This window comes from Galeopterus variegatus, unplaced genomic scaffold (genome assembly GCF_000696425.1).
Source record: "Galeopterus variegatus unplaced genomic scaffold, G_variegatus-3.0.2 Scaffold31, whole genome shotgun sequence".
Classification (NCBI taxonomy): domain Eukaryota; kingdom Metazoa; phylum Chordata; class Mammalia; order Dermoptera; family Cynocephalidae; genus Galeopterus; species Galeopterus variegatus.
The window spans coordinates 1,415,914-1,438,675 of NW_007726142.1; the positions used below are offsets into that span (position 1 = coordinate 1,415,914).

At 33.9% G+C, this 22,762-nt stretch overlaps 1 protein-coding gene across 1 annotated transcript in view; it reads left to right on the plus strand.

Annotated features, from left to right (window-relative positions):
* The window catches only part of VWDE (von Willebrand factor D and EGF domains), an 80,051-nt gene that overhangs the window by 30,040 nt on the left and 27,249 nt on the right, over positions 1-22,762 (plus strand). The window contains exons 8-17 of the mRNA XM_008570111.1: positions 3,028-3,172; positions 6,043-6,260; positions 6,509-6,582; positions 8,111-8,381; positions 10,836-11,044; positions 11,177-12,141; positions 14,315-14,451; positions 20,173-20,328; positions 20,453-20,557; positions 22,089-22,203. Of these exons, the coding sequence (XP_008568333.1) occupies positions 3,028-3,172; positions 6,043-6,260; positions 6,509-6,582; positions 8,111-8,381; positions 10,836-11,044; positions 11,177-12,141; positions 14,315-14,451; positions 20,173-20,328; positions 20,453-20,557; positions 22,089-22,203 (2,395 nt within the window). The remainder of the gene's footprint in view (positions 1-3,027; positions 3,173-6,042; positions 6,261-6,508; positions 6,583-8,110; positions 8,382-10,835; positions 11,045-11,176; positions 12,142-14,314; positions 14,452-20,172; positions 20,329-20,452; positions 20,558-22,088; positions 22,204-22,762) is intronic.

A 22,762-nucleotide genomic window follows, 5' to 3' on the forward strand; every position in this document is an offset into this window, starting at 1 on the left:
GACAGATACCAGGCCAAGGACTAGATCCTCTGACTAGAGTAGAATTGACCCAGAGCTCTGGGCTTTATGGACTACAAAGATCAAGCTAACTAAACAAGGAAATATATTTGGTTACTGCTGGTTGCACCGGGGTTTGAGAACTGATGAGCTACTCTAGCTGATGAGCAGAGGTGACAGGGAATTCTGCAGAAGTGGAATGAGTGGGAACAATATCAAGAGGTCCAGGCAGGCAAGCACTGTGCATCTGGGAGTTTGACCTCATTCAAGGACAAGATGGGAAAATTGATAGATGGTGAGAATATGACTGAGGATCAGGATAAAACCTATTCTTGGAAAAAAGTTTATGGATACATGATAGGGATCAGGAAAAGAAGTGAGAAGAGTTTACTACGTTGTCAGAATAGCATAACCACAGTGGAGAAGAAGCAGAGCTCAGACCTTGGCAACACAGGAACCTCCTGTTCTAAGTTAATAAGCATTCGATAGACAATGTCAAAGATGAGTGGTCAGCCCCCAGGTACTACTTCTGATTAGGCTAATAGAGAGAATATTCAGTACTAAGAAACACTTGTTTTGAGAGCTAGTCAAGACTTGAAGCTGCATAAAAAAAAAATCCCTGTCTCAGAAAAGGATTGGCCTGTGAACTGCAATAGGGTCAGTCAGTCCTAAACTGCAGGGTGCAGTAAGTCCCACTGTGGACAGCAGAAGCTGAGAAATAAGCTGAGGATTGAGATGTTTTAGGTGACGACAATAATTTTATTTATGTTTTAAAAATACTTAAATTGCTAATTGAGATGATGGGTATTAGTCCCTAAGAATAATCAGACTCTTCCAATGTTGTGGCAGTAAATATTAGCAAATAAATGGAAGAAAATAGGAATGTTTCTTTCTCTTCCATTCACCAGTGCCCTACACCGAACCAGAATCAGATGTGTGAGGGAACCATATGCAGTCTCAACTCAGAGAAGTTCAGATGCTCTACGTACTCCTTTCTCTCTCTATATATATGTATTTATTCACCTTTCACCAAAGACTTTATTTGAAATTACTACTATACAGTTTTACTCAGAACAGCTCTGAATGAGGTATTAAAACATTTAAACAAGATCATCATTGTTTTTATTAGCAGCATTATTCCCAACTTCTTTTTTTTTATTGAAACGTAATTGATTATACATATTTGTGGGGTACAGAGTTGAATATCAATACCTGTGTACAATATGTGATGATCAAATCAAAATAATTAGTATATTCATCTTTACAAAATGTAATCATTCTTTGTGACCAATTTCTCACTACCCCACCTTCCCATCTCTAATAGCCACAGTTCTATTCTCTCCTTTTGAAAGTTCAGTGTATATTGTGATCATTCCTTTGTTCTTTCTTTTTTTCCTGTCTTTCTTTCTTTTTTATTTTTTAATTTTTTATCTCCCACTTATGATTGAGGACATGTGGTATTTCTCTTTCTGTGCCTGGCTTATGTCACTTACCATAATTTTCTCCAAGTTCATCCGTGTTGCTGCAAAGGGCAAAATTTCATTCTTTTTATGGCTGAGTAGTATTCCACTGTATACACATACCAAATTTTCCTTATCCAGTTGTCCATCAATAGACACTTAGGTTGGTTCCATATCCTGGAAACAGACCTGTGAACATGGGAGTGCAGGTATCCCTTCAACATAATGATTTCTGTTCCTTTGGGTGTATACCCAGTAGTGGGATTGCTGGATCATATGGCAGTTCTATCTGTAGTTGTTTGAGAAATTTCCATATTGTTTTCTATAGTGGCTGTACTATTTTACAGTCCCAACAGTGTAAACGGTTTCCCCTTTCTCTGCATCCTTGTCAGCATTTGTTATTCTCTGCCTTTTTGATAATAGCCATTTTAACTGGAGTAAGATGATATTTCAATGTAGTTTTGATTTACATTTCCCTGATGATTAGTGATGTTGATAATTTTTTCATGTATCTGTTGGCCATTTGTATGTCTTCCTTTGAGAAATGTGTATTCAGCTCTTTTGCCCATTTTTTAATAAGGTTACTGTTTTTTTTACTGCTGAGTTGTTTGAGTTGTTTGAGTTCTTTGTATATTTGGGATATTAATCCCTTGTTGAGTATATAGTTTGGAAATATTTTCTTCCATTCTGTAGGTTGTCTTTTCACCCTATTGATTGTTTCCTTTGCTGTGCAGAAGCTTTTCAGTTTGATAGAATCCCATTTGTTTATTTTTTCCTTTGTTGGCTGTGCTTTTGAGGTCTTACTCATAAAGCCTTTGCCCAGCCCTACATCCTGAAGTGTTTCCTGTGTGTTTTCTTCTAGGAATTTTATAGTTTCAGGTGTTATATTTATATCTTTGAACTATTTTTAATTGATTTTGGTATATGGTGAGAGTTATGGGTCTAGTTTTATTCTTCTACACATGGATGTTCAGTTTTCCCAGCACCATTTATTGAAGAGGCTGTCCTTTCCCCGATGTATGTTTGTAGTGTCTTTGTCAAAGATCAGTTGGCTGTAAGCATGTGGATTGATTTCTGGGTTCTCTATTCTGTTCCTTTGTTCTGAGTGTCTGTTTTTATGTCAGTACCATGCTGTTTTGGTTACTGTAGCTTTATAGTACAGTTTGAAGTCAGGTAGTAGAATGTCTCTGGCTTTATTTATTTATTTATTTTGCTTAGGATTGCTTTGGTTATTTGGGGTCTTTTGTTGTTCCATATGAATATTAGAGTTGTTTTTTATATTTCTGTGAAGAATATCATTGGTATTTTGATGGGAATTGCATTGAATCTGTAAATTGCTTTGGGTAATATGGCATTTTCACAAAGTTAATTCTTCTAATCCATGTCCTCTGCTTATATTTTTATGGGTTTGGTTTTAATAAGTCTTGTTTAGTTAAAAAAATTTTAGGGCCCAAGATATTACCATCTCATTTAGCAAACGATGAGCTGTTGAGAAAATGTCCTATCAAAATTATACCTTAGAAATAAATTATATTCTGACATAACTGCTCTACATATTTTCTTATACCAGTTACAACCTGAATTGAGCACTATATCAGAAGATGGGAAAGAATACCAGTTGAGGATAGAGAGCACAATTCCTATTGTTTGTTATGAATTCAGTGATCTTGATCAAGAATGCAAAATCTCACTAAAACTGAAAACTGTTGATCAAGGTAATATACTAAATTCACTTAATTTTATTATTAGATTTAAAATAACTAATGCTTTTTTTCTTCCAGAAAAAGTCACTGGAGTATACTCATATAATAAATTCTGTTGCATGTTTACATCAAATTAAAGCTAGATCATATTAGTCATACTGGGCTAAATTTATAATTGCCAAATTAATATACATTTATCCCTCCTGATCTCAAAGCATAAATTTAAAAAAATGAACAACCTCCTTCTCAACATCATCTTTCTCCTTCCCTCCTCCTCCTCTTCCTCTTCCCTTTTCTTCTCCCTCTTTCCCTCATCCTTCTCCTTTTCTTCTCTTTGCTTCATTTTCAGAGATTAAGGGACAAATTACTGTTTAAGATTTTCCAAATCATCCCCAAAGAGTAAGGTGTACATGGATCCATAATGCATTCTTTGCACTTCTCTCCCTAATGTAAGATTATATTTGGGATCTTCTGTTTTAAAATTTTTCTATTTAAATCACTAATTATATAGATGTCATGATGCATGGCCACATATGTGTCACTGTCACAGCCATATATAGACAGTGGAAATCTTCTCACAGAACAAGATAGAATATGAGAGGACAAACCATATAAAGCAGTGATTGGGTTGACTGAGTCCTTTTTTTGCCCTAAACCTCTGATGTAGAGATCAAAGCAAGTAAGAGATACATAAAATAATATATAACCTTTAAGAGAGATTACAATTCCGTTCACATACCAAATACCTTTTCACCGTAGATCATAATATTTTATTTGGTAAATACACCAAATAAAATGTATCTATATCTTCATGCCCATATTGTATATAGTTAAATCAGAGACACAAAAGGGTAAAAAAAAGCAAGGAAAGGGATAGAGTTTTCTGAAATCATTGTACCCAGGAAAAGAGACGGATAAGGAGATAGAGAAATTGAGAGTCCATTCTAAGATACTTCACAGTAAACAGGCTTAGATAATATCCAGCCACTCACTCAGATTTCAGGGACACTATGAGCACACAATATTTTGAATTATAGCCCAGAAGTATGAAATTAAACTTTCTCTCTCAAGCTATTTGACACAATTCTACTTCAAACTACCTCTGAAAAGCATATTATGCAAATTTTATTTTATTGCAGTTTATTAGGATAATAAAAAGAGGACAATGTTATTGATATTTTTCAAAATCATGTTAGGCCAAGATTTTGTTTAGTTATATACATGTGTACTTTAAAATATTTTTGCATGTTCTCAATTCTTTCAACCAAGTATGCGTTGTTATAATAATATAAAAATAGCCTAAATATATTCCTACATTTGAGAACTTTATATGTTCTTATTCTCCATCAATTAAAAATGATTTCCCTTTTTTCTGAAGAAACTTTTTGGATTTCGTTCTGGATATTCCTCATCTTGTCTTCCTTAAGTATATTTCCATTAAACCTCCATTTTCATTGAGAACAAGTTGGTGTCACTTGGTGTATTTCTACAGAGACCTATGATGCTTGAAGAGAACAATACTTGGCTTTTATACCATAGAGCAGAGGAAATGATGTCATGGGCTATATCTATGCCAGAAATATTCCATATTCTCCTCAGGGAGCTGGTCAAGAGTTTGCATGTTTCTGCTATGATTTATGTGTGTGGGAAGAGTATATATTTCTAGAAAAAATGCATAAAGAAAAAATTTTTTTAGGAATTTTGAATCCAGTACAATGTACCTATATCTGATTGATATAATTTCTTACCTAAAAAATTTGTGTGGGAGAAAAGAAGATGAAAACATTTTAGCAACTCCTTTCTTCCTCCTTGTTTCTCAGAAGGACCTTGTAATCTTTAATTGGATATGAAAGCATAATTCCTTTGTGGCCAGTTTTTGGAGGGAATCTGTTCTTTTTGTTTAGTTGTACAAATTCCCAGAGTTTCTTCCTCCTTCTCTGTTAGCATTTTCTTTCCAAATTATTTTTTTTAATTTTTTGTTCCATGGACAAGGGAGCATCTCAAGGTTCTAAATATATCTGGATATTTAGGAGGTGAAAGGAGGTAGCTTATTAATGCTGTGAGATCACCATCTCACATTTTGATTTTTCTGTTTTTTTAAGATGACAAACTATATACCAATAATTAAAAGCCATTGCTATCATTCAACAATGGATGGAACGTAAACACATGCCTTAAAATACGTTACAGAAATATCTGCGCCCAAGACCCAATTCATTTATTTTTTATTTTTATGCTGTTTCTTGAATTGGCATTGTTTAAGTGTATTTGAAATTGTTAAAGTGATTACACATTCAAGTGTAAAAAAATTACAAGAATGTTTGCAATACATGGTATCTGTGAACTGCACAAGGCATGTGTAACTTAATTTTTAAAAATTCTACTAGAGAATGAAAAAGCTTTCCACTTCTAGATACCAAATAAATGGTTACTGATGAAGGGACAACCCTTTCTACGGGAAAAACCTAGCCTCACTCGGGGACAAAAAATATGGCCAAGACCCAATTCTTAGGCAGTAAAAAAACCAAGTTATGTTTCTTGGTGCTAGAATTATGATTTTTTTGCAGAAACAAGAATAAGCTTTACTTATTGCTTTTTAATTACATCCAGGTGCATATGGACTCACAACCTGAATTAAAGTAGTAAAGTATGCATGGTTATATATGTATATATTTGAAATTGATTAATTATTTGTAAAGATAAGGTACATTTGATAGATTTAATTAAATTTTGACAAGAGTGATAACCATATTTTTTTAAGAAAGATAAAATAATTTAATAATAATCTCTCAATTTAATGTTCCATGTTAATGAAGTTATTGCATACTTTGGTTAGTATATTCCTTTTGAAAACTATTCAACATTTTTTTTTATTAAAATAGGTAAAGAGCACTTAGGCTTGAATTTGGCACTGTCTTCCTGTCACGTGGACCTTTACCAGACCTCATCCTGTGCTAATGGAACCTGTAGCCGTGCTTTTGTGTACTACACTGCTGTAATGGATTTTTCTCGCGATGGTGACAGAATTACAAACATTGTAGTGCAGCCTATAGTTAATGAGGACTTTCTGTGGAACAACTACATTCCAAACAGCATCCAGGTTGACAAATTACAAAAATACCTTCACAATTGAAGCTTTAAAAAGATATGTGTATTTTATCACCATACCTTGTTACCATTTTATTTAAAAATTATTTGATAAATTATTTTAATTTTAAATGATTTAATTTTAATAACCATGATAATAACAATAATTATTTGAAAAATTATTGAGATTGCTAAACAATTTATTTTATAGCACTAAATAACATTAATGGTAATATTTACCAAAATATCTTTGCTTTTAAGATCAGAGTAAAGGATGTTCCAACTGCTTACTGCTATTCATTTACTGACCCACATATAATTACATTTGATGGCAGGTAATTTCCTGAAAGTTTTTTCTTTTAGTAGTTTTTGTTTGTTTGGGCTTTGTTGTTTTTTAAGCAGCATACTGTTTTATAATTTTTTAGTCCTACTCAACGAAAAATTAGAAAGGAAGGTATATGTGGCCATCACTAATCTGGTTGAAGATACTAGTTTATTTGTGTAGAATATTTTTGCTTTAAACTCTAGTCCTTATTTAAAAATACGGACTAGTTGTGAGGCTGAATTTTTAATAATGAAGATTATCACAGATGCAGCCAATCATGTTTGCTTGACCATTTATTTATATTTAATAATTATTAAATTGTTTGCTCTAGAGATGTTTACTGTGTTGCATTTCTATATGATAAAATAATATTTAACGTTTTAACAAAATGATTAAATTAACATGTCAAAATTATTTTAAAACTAATCACTCCTAACTCATAACAGAAATACTCAGGGGAAAAACTACTATACCCATCATAAATACCTGGATATTTGACTCAAGAATTTAAAATAAAATGGGCAAAATGAACGAAAAGTAATCTAAGCTATCCTACCATTAATATCTATGTAGAAAGATTTAAACTCGTCATACTGTTCTGATGGGTTCACTAGTATGTCCTTAAGAAAAATAAGAACACCTCATTGTTGAGACAGAATTTTCTTCATGATGCAAGGTAGTTTGTGTTTTTTTTTTTATTGTAATGTGATCATTGTCATTAAAACTATCCAATATGTGTGAGTAGATGTAGCACTCCTCCAATAAAAAATAATACTCTGACAGTTTGAGCAAGAATTGAAAAGTAGGAAGAACTGATCTCACCTGCAAGAATTCTTTATGATTATAACTAAAGGCTTAGAAGTTTCAGTGGAAAAACCTCAAGAAAGCATATGGTGATGTATTTAATCTGACTTAATTCAACAAGATGAATTGTGCAACAACGAGGTGACGAGCCATGTTCTAAGTGCTGGGAGTACAGCAGTGAACAAAGCAGATAAACTCCCTGCCACCCCGGATCTGATCTTTGACTAGGTGAAGAGAGATATGAACACAGTTAATTAATAAAATATATAGTGTGTCTAAGGAAGATCCATGCTGTGAAGAAAACTAAATCAGGGGTGGAGAAGGAAGGCAAGAAGTAGTGGTTGCAATTTATCTTAAAATAGAGTGGTTACAGAACACTATTGAGTGAGGGTGACATTTGGACAAAATCTTAAAGAAAGTGATGGAGACAGCCATGTGCATATGCAGATGGGGAGAAGCCCATTCAGAAGCCCACCCTGCTCCAGAGCAGTATGGCTGGAGTGGGGAAAGAGAAGGAAAGAGTAGTGGGAGAGATTGAGGTGTTCACACTGCTCTTTCATTCAGTGCACACAGATAAATGTGCATGACACATGAAATCATCTGAAATCTAGATTTCTCATTTTAACATAAAAAATGTATTGAATGCCAATAAATACACTGAATACACATTTTTGGCTTATAACATATTATCGTTTATACTGATTTTTAACACAATTGACTTTTGTTAATGATAGGATATATGACAATTTCAAGACTGGAACATTTGTGCTTTATAAGAGTATGTCACGTGATTTTGAAGTCCACGTACGTCAATGGGACTGCGGAAGCCTTCACTACCCTGTGTCATGTAACTGTGGTTTTGTTGCCAAAGAGGAAGGTGATATAGTTACTTTTGATATGTGTAGTGGCCAGCTACAAGAATCACAGCCAAATTTATTTGTAAAGAGCCAACGTGTAACCAGCAACATCAAGATAAGTGAATCTTACTTAGGAAGAAAAGTCACAGTATGTATTCTTTAATATGAAAAGTGTTTTTCTTTTTTCCATTTTGGATGAACTTCTATTTATCGCTATTAAATTAGGAGCTAACATTTTTAAACATTAGTTTGTTCAACAAAATAGCATTTAGATGAACTATGATCTGAGAAGGAATAAAATTTTTTTTCACCTACTGCACACAAATAGACACAACATAGCTAAAAACTGTCAGATCTAAACTGCCTTATTTACGATTTCAATACAACTTGGATTATTCATAAAAATTACTTTTGAAAGTGTCTAATAAATGATATATTAGACTATGATGACAGACATAATTAAGGATACATATTCAGGAATAGCTACCCAATTTTTGAAATGAATACAATATGGTACTGTCTCAGGAATGGGCTGATAGATAAGTAGAAGAGAATATAAAGTCAAGAAACATACCCAAGATTATATATTCACTAACATTTTTTAAAAATGATATTTCTCAGCTAGCTGGTTAGCTCACTTGGGAGAACATGCTGCTGATAACACCAAAGTCAAGGGTTTTCAGATCCTTGTACCAGCCAGCCACCAAAAAAAAAAAAAAAAAGGATATTTCTTATCTGTGAGCTAACTATTTGTATCTTAAGGCTACAGTCATCTTTCTCTTATCTTTCAAAAAGTAAATTCCAGGTAAATATGATTTAAATTTAAAAGAAAGTATTAAAAATTGTAGGTATATGTTTTTATAACATTTATTGAAGTGAATAATAATTTTTGAACATAACATTATATATTTGAATTCCATTATCAAAAACCAAAATGCAAATCAAATATTGGGGTGACCAAGTCAAAAGATCTAATGTATGACATAAGTACTATAGTTAAAAATAGTGTGTCGTATTCAGGATTTTTACTAAATGAGTAGATTATAGCTGATCTTGCCACAGGAGGGGAAATGGGTAACTGTGTTGATTTGTTTCACTACAGCAACCATTTTACTGTATATATGTGTATCTTACAATGTGTTATATACATTAAATATACATAATAAACTTTATTTTTTAAAACATTAGGAAAATATTTGCTACATATAAAACATACATTCAATATAGAAAACATTGTTATACATTGCTAATGTATAAACAGCATTCCCATTAAAATGAGCAAATAATATAAAAAAGAAATTCACAAAAGAAATCAAATTGATAAATATATCCAAAAGTACAACCAACCAACAAAAATACAAAAACCTTAACCTCGTTAGTAATCAAACAAAGAAATAAAGTAAATACGGATCAAACTTCTCTCATACAATATTGGCAAGAGTAGAGATACCAGAAATAGTTATAGTCTTTCCAGATGCCATACATATTATGTATAACCTGAACCCGCGTATGCTATTTTACCAAGAAATTTTACTTTTGGAAACTTATTGTAATAAAATAATCGAGTATGTTCATAACCCCACTGATATTCTTTGTATCTCTCCTTGTAAAAGGGAAAAGTTACAATTAATCAGTGATCAATAAAAGGGTTTATCTAAAACTCTAAATATAATGATGTTACATAATGGAATACTTTGTAGTCATGAAAATGACGGGAGAGGTGTGTGTGTTTATTGACAGGGAAAGATATTCATGAAATATAGGAGAGATTTTTGAAGAATTTGCACCAAGATCTTAACATTAGCTACTTCAGGTTGAGTAGAAATATAAGGTTAGTTTGCTTTTAAAATAATTTTTTGTAAGGAACAGGTGCAATTTTTGAAATTTTTAAAAAAGATACAAGGGGAAGGAGAATCAGAGGAGCAAACGCAGGTAGTATATCTTCAGTGAATTTTAGAAGAGATTGTTTCTCCATATGTACATCCAAGTGGCTGATCTGGGAGAGGTTACATTTTTGTGACAGAGAGATGTGGCTCAGAGTTACATTACAGACTATTAGGATCATGAGGCAAACTCCCTTGCAGTGCTTGCCAACTGCCCAAGCAATCTTCTGGTAACAATTTGGCTTCTGTTTCTTTTTGCCTATGGGCAGCAAGAGAATGCTGATAAGCCACAGGAATATACTCCTCTGGAATTACATTTATTGGTATAAATTAATTACTTGGCAGTCTAGTTCCAAATTAAATAATTATAATCAGAAATATTACTTGGCAAGCATTATTCTCAAGACTTATAGCTGTTTAATTGTATAAAATATCTCATTTGAGTTTAAATTATTTAAAGAAAGGGGTTGGGAACAATACAGCTCAATAAAAAGATCAATATGGTAATCAAATTTCAAGTCAGCAAAATGCAAAAACCCACTATTTTGACATATAGCTTTAAAATTGTCATCTAAAGAAAATCAGTATTTTATTCTCTTTCTATATTGAAGGAATAATTGAGTTTGTTTCTTATTTCTTAAGTAACAGTTTTTTCTTAATCAATATTAAGGGTTGCTACAACATCTTTTATTTCTGTATTGATTATTTCTGTATTTCAGATTTGGTTTTCTTCTGGAGCATTTATCCGTGCTGATCTTAGTGAGTGGGGCATGAGTTTAACAATCAGAGCCCCTAGTTTAGATTACAGAAACACTTTGGGACTTTGTGGCACTTTTGATGAAGACCCAGAAAATGATTTCCATGATAAAAATGGAATTAAAATCGATCAAAATTTTAATAATTATGTTGCTTTTATTAATGAATGGAGGTAAGGAATAAACTATTTTTCATTTGTCAGTGGATTAATATTAGAATTAAAATGGGTGGTGACTCAATAATCTACTTTTTTGCAACACATTCTTGTCCAAATTACTATCCTTTTCTGTTTCCCATCTGGAAGGATTTTACCAGGAAAAAGCATGTTTGACACAATGCCAATTTCTCTGACATCGCCTGGAAAACTCTCCTATTGTAGCTGCTCATTAGACACGGCTTCGTTGTATCCTTCTTCTAATCATCTGGACAGTGTTTCTCAATCAGAAACTGCTTCAGGTTGCAAAGACCTCAAACATGTCCGATTCTCTTCTTTGATACCAGAACTCGATGTCACCTCTGAATATATTAATTCGGAAGCTTTTGTCAGAGGGATAAACAAGCATACATCTGGAGAAAATCATTTGAATTTCTTTCCGCTAGAACAAAAGCATGTAAACCTAACCAACCAAGACTTAAATTTACAGAAACATCCTGCAGATGAAAAACAAGATGTACCAAAATATTTGAACAATGAGAGATATACACAGGACCAGGGTAGCCACAGCCAAGAAATAAGGTGGAATCAACAAAACAGATGGAAACGGCAAAACTTTTATGAGTTTCTTCCTTTGTTTGCTTTCCAAAGTCTCAAACAAACTGACCTCGAGGGGTTTGCTTATTTTTTCCCTGAGGACCATGCTGAGGATGTCGACCAGGAGTTTGTCCCCTCGTGGCCCACACCTTCCGGCCTCACTGAATACAGCACCTTGGCTCTCTGTCAGCACACTCTAGCCAACTCCAGCATAGGAAGGCTCTGTCTTGCCTTTCTTGGCAAGAGACTAGACAGTGTTATTGATATGTGTGTTAACGATGTTCTGTTAAAAGATGATCCTAGCTGGGCAGAAGCAGGTGTGGCCCTTTTGGAAAATGAATGTGAAAACAGGATTTTGGAAGAGGGGATATATAACACAGAAAAATACAACAAGTCAATTGGAGACATTCTTTCGGTATTAAAATGCCCCAATCTATGCAGCGGCAATGGGCAGTGTATGGAATGGGGCTGTGCGTGTTTCCCAGGCTTTAGTTCCTACGATTGTGGTGATTCACATGGTAAGTAAATATTCTCAAACTTTGATGTTGAGTCTGATATTTGATTATGAAAATGTCTTTGTTCTTTTCTACCTTTAGTATCTTAATAAGGTTTATTCACATTATAAAGGGAAAATACTCAAATTATATTCATACACTAATAATTTTCTAACTGCATCTCTTCTTATTTGGAGTAAAAGCTGAAGTACTTACAACAGCCTGTAAGTTACAATGTGACCTGGCACTCAGTATCTCTAAACCCATCCCCCACTACTGTCTCCCTGTCTTCCCATTCCAGACGCTTAGGTGTCTATGCTGTTCCTGGAAAATGCCAGGTCCACTTGACCTTTTTCCTAGATTCACATTTAGTATTTTTTAAAGCACTGTGTTTATATGATTTTGCTAATTACACTAATTTGCTTAAAACTATTTTTCTGTGTCTCTTCTATCTATATGGTACACACTATTTTGTCTCAGAGATGAAAGAAATTTTTAAGTTGATTTGGCTCCTTTAACCAGTAAACCAAGCAAGAACTTCTGACTCCCTTCCCACCAGCACCATCCTGCCCTTTTCCACCAACAGCCTTTTCCATCTCATTCCTCTAACTGCTCACATTAAAACCTCTTAGTCATTATTGACTTTCCTTTTTCTCTCATGTCTCAAGTTTAATCCATTAGCAGTAAATCCAGATCTAGCTTCAAAGCATTTCCCTTCATTCCTGCCACAACTTTAGTCTGACCCACCATTATCTTTCACCCAGATTATTATAAATTCTCTGAAAGCTTATTCTCCATGCAGCAGCAGCCAAAGTGACCCTTCTTGCAAGTCAGGCCATATAGCTCTTCTGCTTAAATCCCTCAAATGGCCCTTCAGCTCCTTCAGAGTGAACGCCACAATTCCTGCCATGGCCTGGAAGACCCCATGTAACCTGAGGCTCCCCTCTCGCTGCATTGATCTGCCATTTTTCCCATAGCTCACTGTTTCTTCGCCACACTGGCTGCTTTCCTGTTTCTCAAAGGAGCAGGCTTGCTTCTACCTCAGGATCTTTGCACTTCTCCCTCTCACAGGAGTATTCTTCCACCACATGTCTTCATGACTGACTTCCTTCACTTCTCTGTTCGAGTCGTATTAGCAGAAAATCTTTCCACAGTTGTTCAAAATAAAGTTTCTCACACGACTCTGTAGTCTTTATCTTCCTTATTATAGTTAATATACTTTTTCTCCATATTCCTGAAAACACTCATGTGATATACTTTATTTTTTTAATGTGTTTATTTTTTGTTCTCCCATGCTAGAATATAAGTTACATGAAGGCAGGGTCTTTGTTTTGTTCAGTACTATATCCCCAGTACCTGGAATAATGCTAGATACATAGAAATTGCTAAATTGACATTTGTTGAATGTATGAAAAAATGAACTAACATGTTTCTTTTATCATAAAGATTTTTAATGTTCTTCATGCACGTGACTTATGATTTTGTGCCCTATTGCTAGTAAAGTTATATTCACTTAGATTTTGCCAGTACTTAGGCAAAGGACTTAATTTTACACACTGTATATATCCATTTTGACAGCCAGATCTTGCTTATGTAGATAATGTATGATCTTACAAAGACCAGCACCAGAGATACCATTCGAAGATCAGTTAACTGTGACTGCTAGAACAAATTTTTTTCTCCTATGATTGAGAAGTAGACCTAAGATTAGGGTAGCACGCGGGATAGCAATAATAGATAAAAATATCAACAATACTACAACAGAAGCATACATAAAATTTGATAACTCTTTTCCAAATCTTAAAATAAGATTTTTTTTGTAATTTAATACATTGCATTGCTAATTATGTTTTACAAAGTATTTTTTCTATAAGCCCTCTATATGGCATAAACCAAAATGTATTTCATTGCACAATACTTATCCTTAACTGATATGAAATATTACTAAAACACTAATGAAACCTGTATATTTAGGCACTGGGAGTATCAGTAATGATGTTTTTATTGGTTTGATGGTAGATAATATGTCTTTTAATACCATATTACTCTTAACATTTAATTGTTTAATTAATTTAGTAAATAATATTTGAAGTATACTTTGAAATATTATTTTAGATATGCTTTTAATTTTGGCTTTGCAAGTAATTAATTTTTTAATTAAAGAAAATATGCCCAATTTTTATAATTTTTCTCAAAGACAAAGCTCCAGAAATTACAGAACTTGAGAATGCTGGATTCTGTGATGTTCGAAAATATAATTGTATGATGGTGAGAGTTTTTGGTAAAGTCTTCAAAGAATCACCTTCAATTAAATGTGAAGTTACTAGACTACAGGTATGTCAATTATAGAGTTGAAAAATAAGTGAGTTATGAGTTACTCAGATTAATTTTATCCTGGATTGGTTAGGTCTCTCAATTAGCAACATAATCCCAAAGGATGTTACTTATATCAACAGAGAGCTGAACAGGAAAATGATCACACTGTTAACATTAAAGTTTTCCTATTTGTTAACTTTATTAAAGTAGTTTTATATAATTTTAAATTGAGGTATTGACTCACTAAATTTAGTCATATTAAAAAAATCAAGCTTGATATATATATTTCTTGAAATGTAAAAACAAAGAATGGAGATCATTTTTAGGAAAGACACACTGCAGAAACTACAGGATATAGAGATGTGAATATTTCTCTTTCACAAACTGAAAAGTAAGTGATGTCTGAGGAAGGGTCTTGGGGGTCAGATATTTGGCCTCAACGCACCTTGTCCTCTTACTAGGTTTTCGATTCTGCCACAGGAAAGAACTCAAGAGCAGAGTCATAGTAGAAAGTGAGGACAGGTTTAATGTAATGAATAAGAGGTACAGATTTCACATAGAGAGATTTCACTCCCTCCCGTGACTGAGCAGGGACCACACCGAGTTTAATACAAAAGTAAGAAATTCACACTTATAGTTTAGTACAGGGTGCAGGCTGGCCCAAGAGAGTGAGCAGCTGCTTGCTGAAAGTAAGTTTGATACAAAAGAAAGCAGACACATATCTGCCCATGAAGTGTGGGTCAGCCCCAGGAAAGTGAGCACCACCACCAGCTTCTTCTGGGATTCAGTTTTTATAGTTTTGCTATGTAATGAATATTCAGTTAAGAGGATGGTTCTCGGTTATGTAACATAGTCTTATGCATGTTCAGTTGGTCTCTTTCTAGAGCATGTTCCTTGGTCAAATTCTATCACATGCTCCAAACACATTCAAGAACATTCTGTGCTCTTTAGCACCCTAGTGGAAGATTATTCAGCTACCAGGGTTATATAGTTCTTCTCTACTGAGCATGCCCGGCCACTGGATTTGCATAAGCCAGGCCCTTGTGGTCTCATTTTCCACATGCCAGTGCTGAAAATAGGTCTAACTAGTAACAGTAACTTTCCTCTAGGGGTAGGTCTAGAGGAGGGGGTCTGAGAGCTCAGGGAGTGGCTTGAAACCCAGAGGCACGTCTAGTAACCTGAGCCCAGGGAAACTGAGCACCTCCTATCTCATAAGGACTAATTGTGCTCATCCTCTATGTTTCCCTTACTATGGATTTCAGAGAGGAAAATCTCTCTTCCCGACACCCCAAATTGATATGTTTCTTTCTGGAAGCCAGAATAGCAGACATAATCACTCAGTTAGGACATAAGCATATCAAATTATTCCTTATTTTTGGTGATTACATATATGGTCTTTCTTTATTCAAGTGGGATTTTTTTTTCATTTCAACCAAGTTTATTTATTTATTCATTTATTTGTTTAAATTTTAGCAATACTTCAGTTTCTTGGCTGACCTCATTTTTATTTTATTTTAATTTATCAATATACAGTGTAGTTGATTTTAGTCACCCTTAGCCAATTACTCTTTCCCTCCTTCCTCTCCCCCCCCCATCAACATCATATCTGTTCACTTGTCTTAACAAGTTCAAGGACTTGTGATTGTTGTGTCTTCCCCCCCCATTTGTTTGTTTGTATATTTATTTATTTTTAGCTCCCACAAATAAGTGAGAACATGTGGTAACTCTCTTCTGTGCCTGGCTTATTTCACTTAATATAATTTTCTCTAAGTCCATCCACGTTGCTGCAAATGGTAGTATTTCATTCTTTTTTATAGCAGAGTAGTATTCCATTGTGTAGATATACCACAGTTTCCTTATCCACTCATTTGGTGATGGATATTTGGCTGATTCCAACTCTTGGCTATTGTAAATAGTGCTGCAATAAACATGGGAGTACAGGTATCCCTTTGACATGATGATTTCCATTCCTGGTACATACTCAGCAATGGAATAGATGGGTCATATGGTAGATCTATCTGTAATTGCTTGAGGAACCTCCATACCTTTTTCCATAATGGCTACACCATTTTGCAGTCCCTCAAGTGGGATTTTTATTTTAAAGGTAGCTCAAAACAGAAAATTATATTTTAACATTCTTCTTAACTTTTCTCTAAACTGATGAAGCTAAATGTGATTCTGAGATTGAGAATTTATAGGAGAAAATGACTTGTGTGTGTGTTTTTTAATCAAATGGTTGTGGGAAGACACTTTTAGACTCTTCAAATATGTGATTTCTCCTCATAGTTTTTCTCCCATTGTCTAGCATACAAGTATAATTTTTGCTTGCAACAATTATTACTATGGCATTTGCCAATGGTGATTTTCTATTTTCATCATTTCCTCTAATATATTATTTGGAATTCTACTGAAAGGAAGAGCTGTTCTTTGCTCCCAATTTATTTATTCATTCATTTATTTATATCAGTATGGACTAATAGATACTCACTTATGAATTCTAATTCAATGCTATTATTATTTAATTTGCTACTTAAATTATCCCAGCTTTGGTCACTGGGAGCTCCTTCAAGTTGGTTCTCATGTCTTTTCAATGTGCCTCATAATTTTTTTAAAAGTTTGTCACTCTCTGGCATCACATGATATGCCAGACAAGGTACACATAATATCTTGTATATACCCAACTTCAACCCTAGAATCTACTATTTCTCCAAAGAGCTTTTGCTCCATTTATTGGAGAATCTCACTTAAAAACCAAAATTTGGCTGCAAATTGTGCTCATTATTAAAGGTAGTTATTGCTTCTTGGTCTTCTCAATAGATAGAGCTAGGAAATGTATGTATGTATACTCATGGGTCTAGATATGTACCTATCTATTTATTTATCCATTTGTCTGTCCTTCTGTTTGTCTATCATCTCCTTGAATTAATACCTATACTTTTGACTCCAATATAACACCAAAAGAGTCATTCTAGCCGCCTCCTTTCCTTATTTGTAACTCCTTTCTTCACAAATGAAAACTGGTTGTCACATATTTACCTACTTTCTTAATCTTAATAAATACATAAATCCATTTCAGAAATTCTAAACCATACCTCTGTGAAAAAGAAATGTACAAAACTATATTATATTATAAAGACAAATACTGTTTTCCAAAGTGATTTAGATTAGCTATTTTCTTTCCCCTTCTGTTCAGAGTGGTGTGCATTCCGTTCAAGATACAATTAGGTTTATTTTTTAATATTGGCATTTTGAGTTTTCTCTCTGCACTCTGGTGGATTTTAGTTATGTACTTTTTGGAGGGTATGTGAGATATTAATATGGTCTAAGCTTTGGAGCTATACAAAAGGTATACACACAGAATGGTCGCTTTCATCTCTTCCCTACCACCTGCTCCCCATTACCCCTTTCTATCCCATTCCTATCCATTCCACTCTCATTATTTTCTGGTTTATCCTTATTGTAGTTTTTCATATAAAGACATGGATACATACTTCCTTTTCTACAGTAAGGGTAGCATATTGTACATGCTTTTTTCCTACGTGTTCAGTATTAACTTTATATATGTTTTTAGCTAGAGATCCAACCACTCAATCATTTCCTTCACTCCCTCCCCCCTCAAGGCATCCTGGACTCTACAGAATCCAATTTTTAAATTACTTATTAATAGGATTAAATCAAAGTTGTTATACTAGAAATGGATGGCCCTTCATGATCCAGTTCTTATCTATTTGTGCAGGCTTGAACCTCCCATTTATGGTCTGCTAAAATTCCATGCTTTTTCCATCATCCCTGTCTTTTCACCATTTCACATGCCATTTCATCCAGCCGTGTCCAACTGTGCACTCTGTACATCCAACTGTACATTTCTGCCCTCACTGTCCAAATGGCAGAATCCTTTTGCACTCTCAGGAAGGAAAGTATTATCCTTTTTGAACTATTCCTTGACTGTGCTAGTTAGACTTAGTGGTTTCTTTCTTACTACACCTTATTTCAATCTTGGCTATTGCAATTTGATGGAAGAAAAGGTCAGAAATATTAACATTATCCTCAAAAAAAGAAAGATGACCTTTAATTATTCTTAGGCACATTTGAAAAAAATGTGCCTAAGAAAAAATTGTGTTTTGTCTGTCTTTTCCTTTATGATCTATTTCAACAGAATATCTTCAGCATATAATAGATACTCACAAGATATTGTTGAATGGAAAGGAAATAGAACCCTGTTTATTCATCATTTTCGGTAGGACCCTCCAAACAGAGGGATGGAAATAATTACTATTTTCCCAGTCACTGGCAGGAGTCTTGTTCCCACACAGGACACCAAGAGACCCTACATCCTTCCGAATGTAGGTATCGCGACTACTCTGAGTCATTGCTGTCATTCCTGCTCTGCTAGACGGAAAGCATTGATAGATCTGCTGGACCAGACTGCACAGACCCCCTTAAGCATGGACATTTGTACAGCGGCTCATTCAGTCAGTCATCAAATCAACAAGATAATGTCTACTAGCCACAGACTAGAGTGTTGTTGCCTTTCTTTCTTCTTCTGCTGACCCATAGTACTGAAGCATCAGCATGCTGCAGACCAATTCTGAGTGGTTTAAAACATGCTACAGTTATGAATTAAAAAATAAATAAATAAATCTAAATTTTGGCAACAAAATATATCCTTGTAGCTTTCTATGTAGTTACCAGTACTCAGAAGATTATTCTGGCTTTTCTTCTTTAGACACCAATGCATTTCAACACTAAACAATAATATTCAAAGTATGCCATAAGCATGATATGCCATTGAGTTATTAAATAAGGTTAACTGGTTAGAATTTATTCAGTTTCAAATTACATAAACTGGCTTGAGCAAATATAATATTTATTATGAACTAGCTTGAGCAGAAATACTACTTATTATTAGGATAGCATATTTCTTACAGAATCAAGGACTGGAGTCTAGCTACATTCTCAGGAAAAAACTTGAATATGGGACTTGAACACCAGGAAGACTCAGTATGTGCACATTTGTATGTGTGTGTATCTGTTTGTCTCGGGTCTGCTTTTCTTCGTTTGCAGGTTTCAGTTTTCCATTTCACTCTATAGTGGCTTTCTCTACAAAGTGAAAAACATGGCCAGCAGTGGCTCCATAGTTTAGTATCTTGCAAGTCAAGCCACTAGAGGCTGACTGAGCCAACATCCTCTCTGGTATGAAGTTGAAATATACCAGGCAATCAAAGCATCGGCCCAGTATAGGTCCACCCCTGGGCCAGTCAAGTATAGTCAGGGAGGTGGGCGATATAAGAACAGGAGAGGACCTATGGGAACCATGCAAATGAAGAGTAGTTTCAAGTAGATATAAAAGGTGGAAGCTTTTGCAGGAAAAATGAGGGGGTTTATGGCAGAAAATCAATCCACTACGCGTCAACTACATAGTCAAGTGTGTTTCCTCTTGCTATAAAAGTTGTTACATTGTGATTCATTATATGTTGCCACTATTGGTAATTTCTTTGATTTGAACCCTCAAGAAATGCATGATTCATTATAAGTGGTTTACATCAAATTAAAAAATATATATATACATCTTTCATCAGTCTGAATAAAAAGCCATTCTCAGTGTGACTTGTTTCCTCATTATATGTTCCATTATACTAGGTATGTATTTTAAAATTTGTATTTTGATTATATGTAATTCACTACCAAAACATTTCTGTAATTTAACAGAATTTAATTGCTTTTTCATTATGCTTTCAGTATAATGGCAGTAAATGGGTTCCTGGAGAACCCATGTATGCACAGACTACATTTCAAAACAGCAGAACCATTGATTGTCAGCTACCCACCCATGTCCAGCAGTCTGAAACCATGGAACCGAGAGGTGAGGAACCAATTGTGAAGTGGCAATTAAAGGTAAAGAATAAAAAGACATCCCCATATTTATAAACAAAGTAAATACTTACATACAAAATTTCGTAGTGAATTTATGAGGCTAAATTTAGAACAAATTATCTTATTATAGAACTACATCTTACAGGTATCTAATGATGGTCATAAATTCAGTAATCCCAAAATAATGATCATATATGATGGTGCTTGTCAAGTTTGTGGTCTCTATAAAAATGACTCATGTACTATAAAGGTATGTATCTTTCCACTTATTTTCACATATACATCATAAGCATTTTAACTTCCCATGCTGCTGGCATATTAACCATAGTTTTTTTTTTTTACCTTTATATCAGAAAATCTAACAGAGAAAAGTCTTCCACAAGTATATATAAGGTTAATTGAAATTGTTACTCTGCCTATGGCTCTTGCTGAAATGGCAAGGACGAGGTCTCTATTTTAAACCTCTTGAAGTGGCAGATAGTTTATTCCTGTAAAATCAAAAGGAGATTCAGACTAAATTTAATCACTCCACTCCTGCATATATTGCTTTTCCAGTAGAAAAATGATTTTTCAAGAAGATATTTCTTCGTGGTTAGCTAGTTCTCTTCGTGGCAAATAACATGTATTTGCATAGAATTTGTAAAATGCATAAGGCTAGCATTTTTATGGGGGTTTTTACTGGCAACTAAGTTCGATGGACCATGCAAATACCCACCACTTGATGGAGGATCGGAGTCCCCATAGCCTCAACCTCTTCTCAATTTATATCCAGTCCACTGGTTTCTCAACAGGGATCTCTCACATGTGAATTGCTGATTTAACAGACTCCATGGATCTTATATCACTTGACCCTTCAAAACTGAGGAGCATACAAAATAACATTTACAATACTGTGCATGTACATGAAAATAAAGCATTATTTTTTCCTAAATTAAAAGTTTTTTCTTGAGATTAGCCATCAGATCATATCAGTAAGAAGTTTTGGGTTTTAAGAAGTTGTTTGATTTTTATTTCTCCTCAAATATTCTATTTCCACATGTCCATAAGTACTTCTAAAAGTTTGTTATTCAAGGTTATTTTCTCCTCTTGGGAATATTTTGTGCTAATTTTGTGTAATGCTTCAAGTGATATCAAGATATTTTATAAAATGAGCAAAGTTTATACCTCCTGAATAAAATTTGGTTCCCCTGTTAAGAATGATGGCTATATTTAATGTTTTTTTTTTTTTTTATGTGTGTGTCAGCATCTCTTTCGACTATTTTGATATCCATTAACAAGTGTGAATAATTATACCATGGATCTGGTCTAGTTTGCTGTGGTCACAGGACATAGTGGGCTGCTAGGAAAAAGGAATATAATTATAAACTAATGTGTTTCTATAAGATGCATAGGAAAATATGTCATTTTTATTTCTTTATAAATAAAATACTCCCAGTATGAGTTTAGCAGTGAAAAAGACAAAAAGAAAATAGAGATTTTTCTCCCATGTTATCTATAAGATGTAATCTATAATTTTGCAGAGAAATACAACTTATATGTATTTTCTTACTCCTCTAAATTGATCAGTTCCATGGGCATTTACACATATGGGAAATAATTTGTTTTCTAGCATGCATTTATGATTATGAGGTATAAAAATTTCTCTGATCAAAGCAGATTTATAATATGCTTTCATTGGAATCTTCAGTATATATGCTGCTATCTTTCTAGTTTTTCTGTTCTGTACACTAACTTTAGCTGTATCTTTATCGATCTTCTCTGTTTTAAAAAACTTCCATTAGGAAAATGTTTGCATTATTGATGGACTCTGCTACATTGAAGGGGAGAAAAATCCAACCAACCATTGTTTGATTTGTAGACCCCAAATTTCAAAATTTACTTGGTCATTTTTAGAAAGTAAGTTATTTTTTATTAATCTAAATATTTGCTATACAAGATATTTTAATAGTGGTTTAAAACCACAAGTTACATAAATGTGTTTAAGATGGATGAACACTGTGTTTAATTTAGCATGCATAATTTACTTTGCTGAAAGGAAATATAACATGAAAAGATTTATATATATATATATAATTTCTATGATTATACTGCAATAGGGTATGGGATATTTATTTTAATATTTGATAAGGAAAGTGAGTGTGAATTATTAATAGAGAAAATGGGAATTGTTAATTCAGTTACAGTTTCTTATTCTCAGATTTACCTCTGTTCAGTTTTGTGACAAGGCATTTAGCCTTTTACGCTCCACAGGCCATGAATTCATCACCTGTAAAATAAGATATCCGGACTCAATACTCTATATAAAGTGCCTTCCAGCACTACCATTCTATGATGCTACGAGTATAATATTGGGTATAGATAGTTTCAGGATACTTTGTTGCACCCAAACGGCATCCCAAATGAGAGTCTTATACTATATAACTTAATCACTTTCCTAAATACAGCTATGGATGAT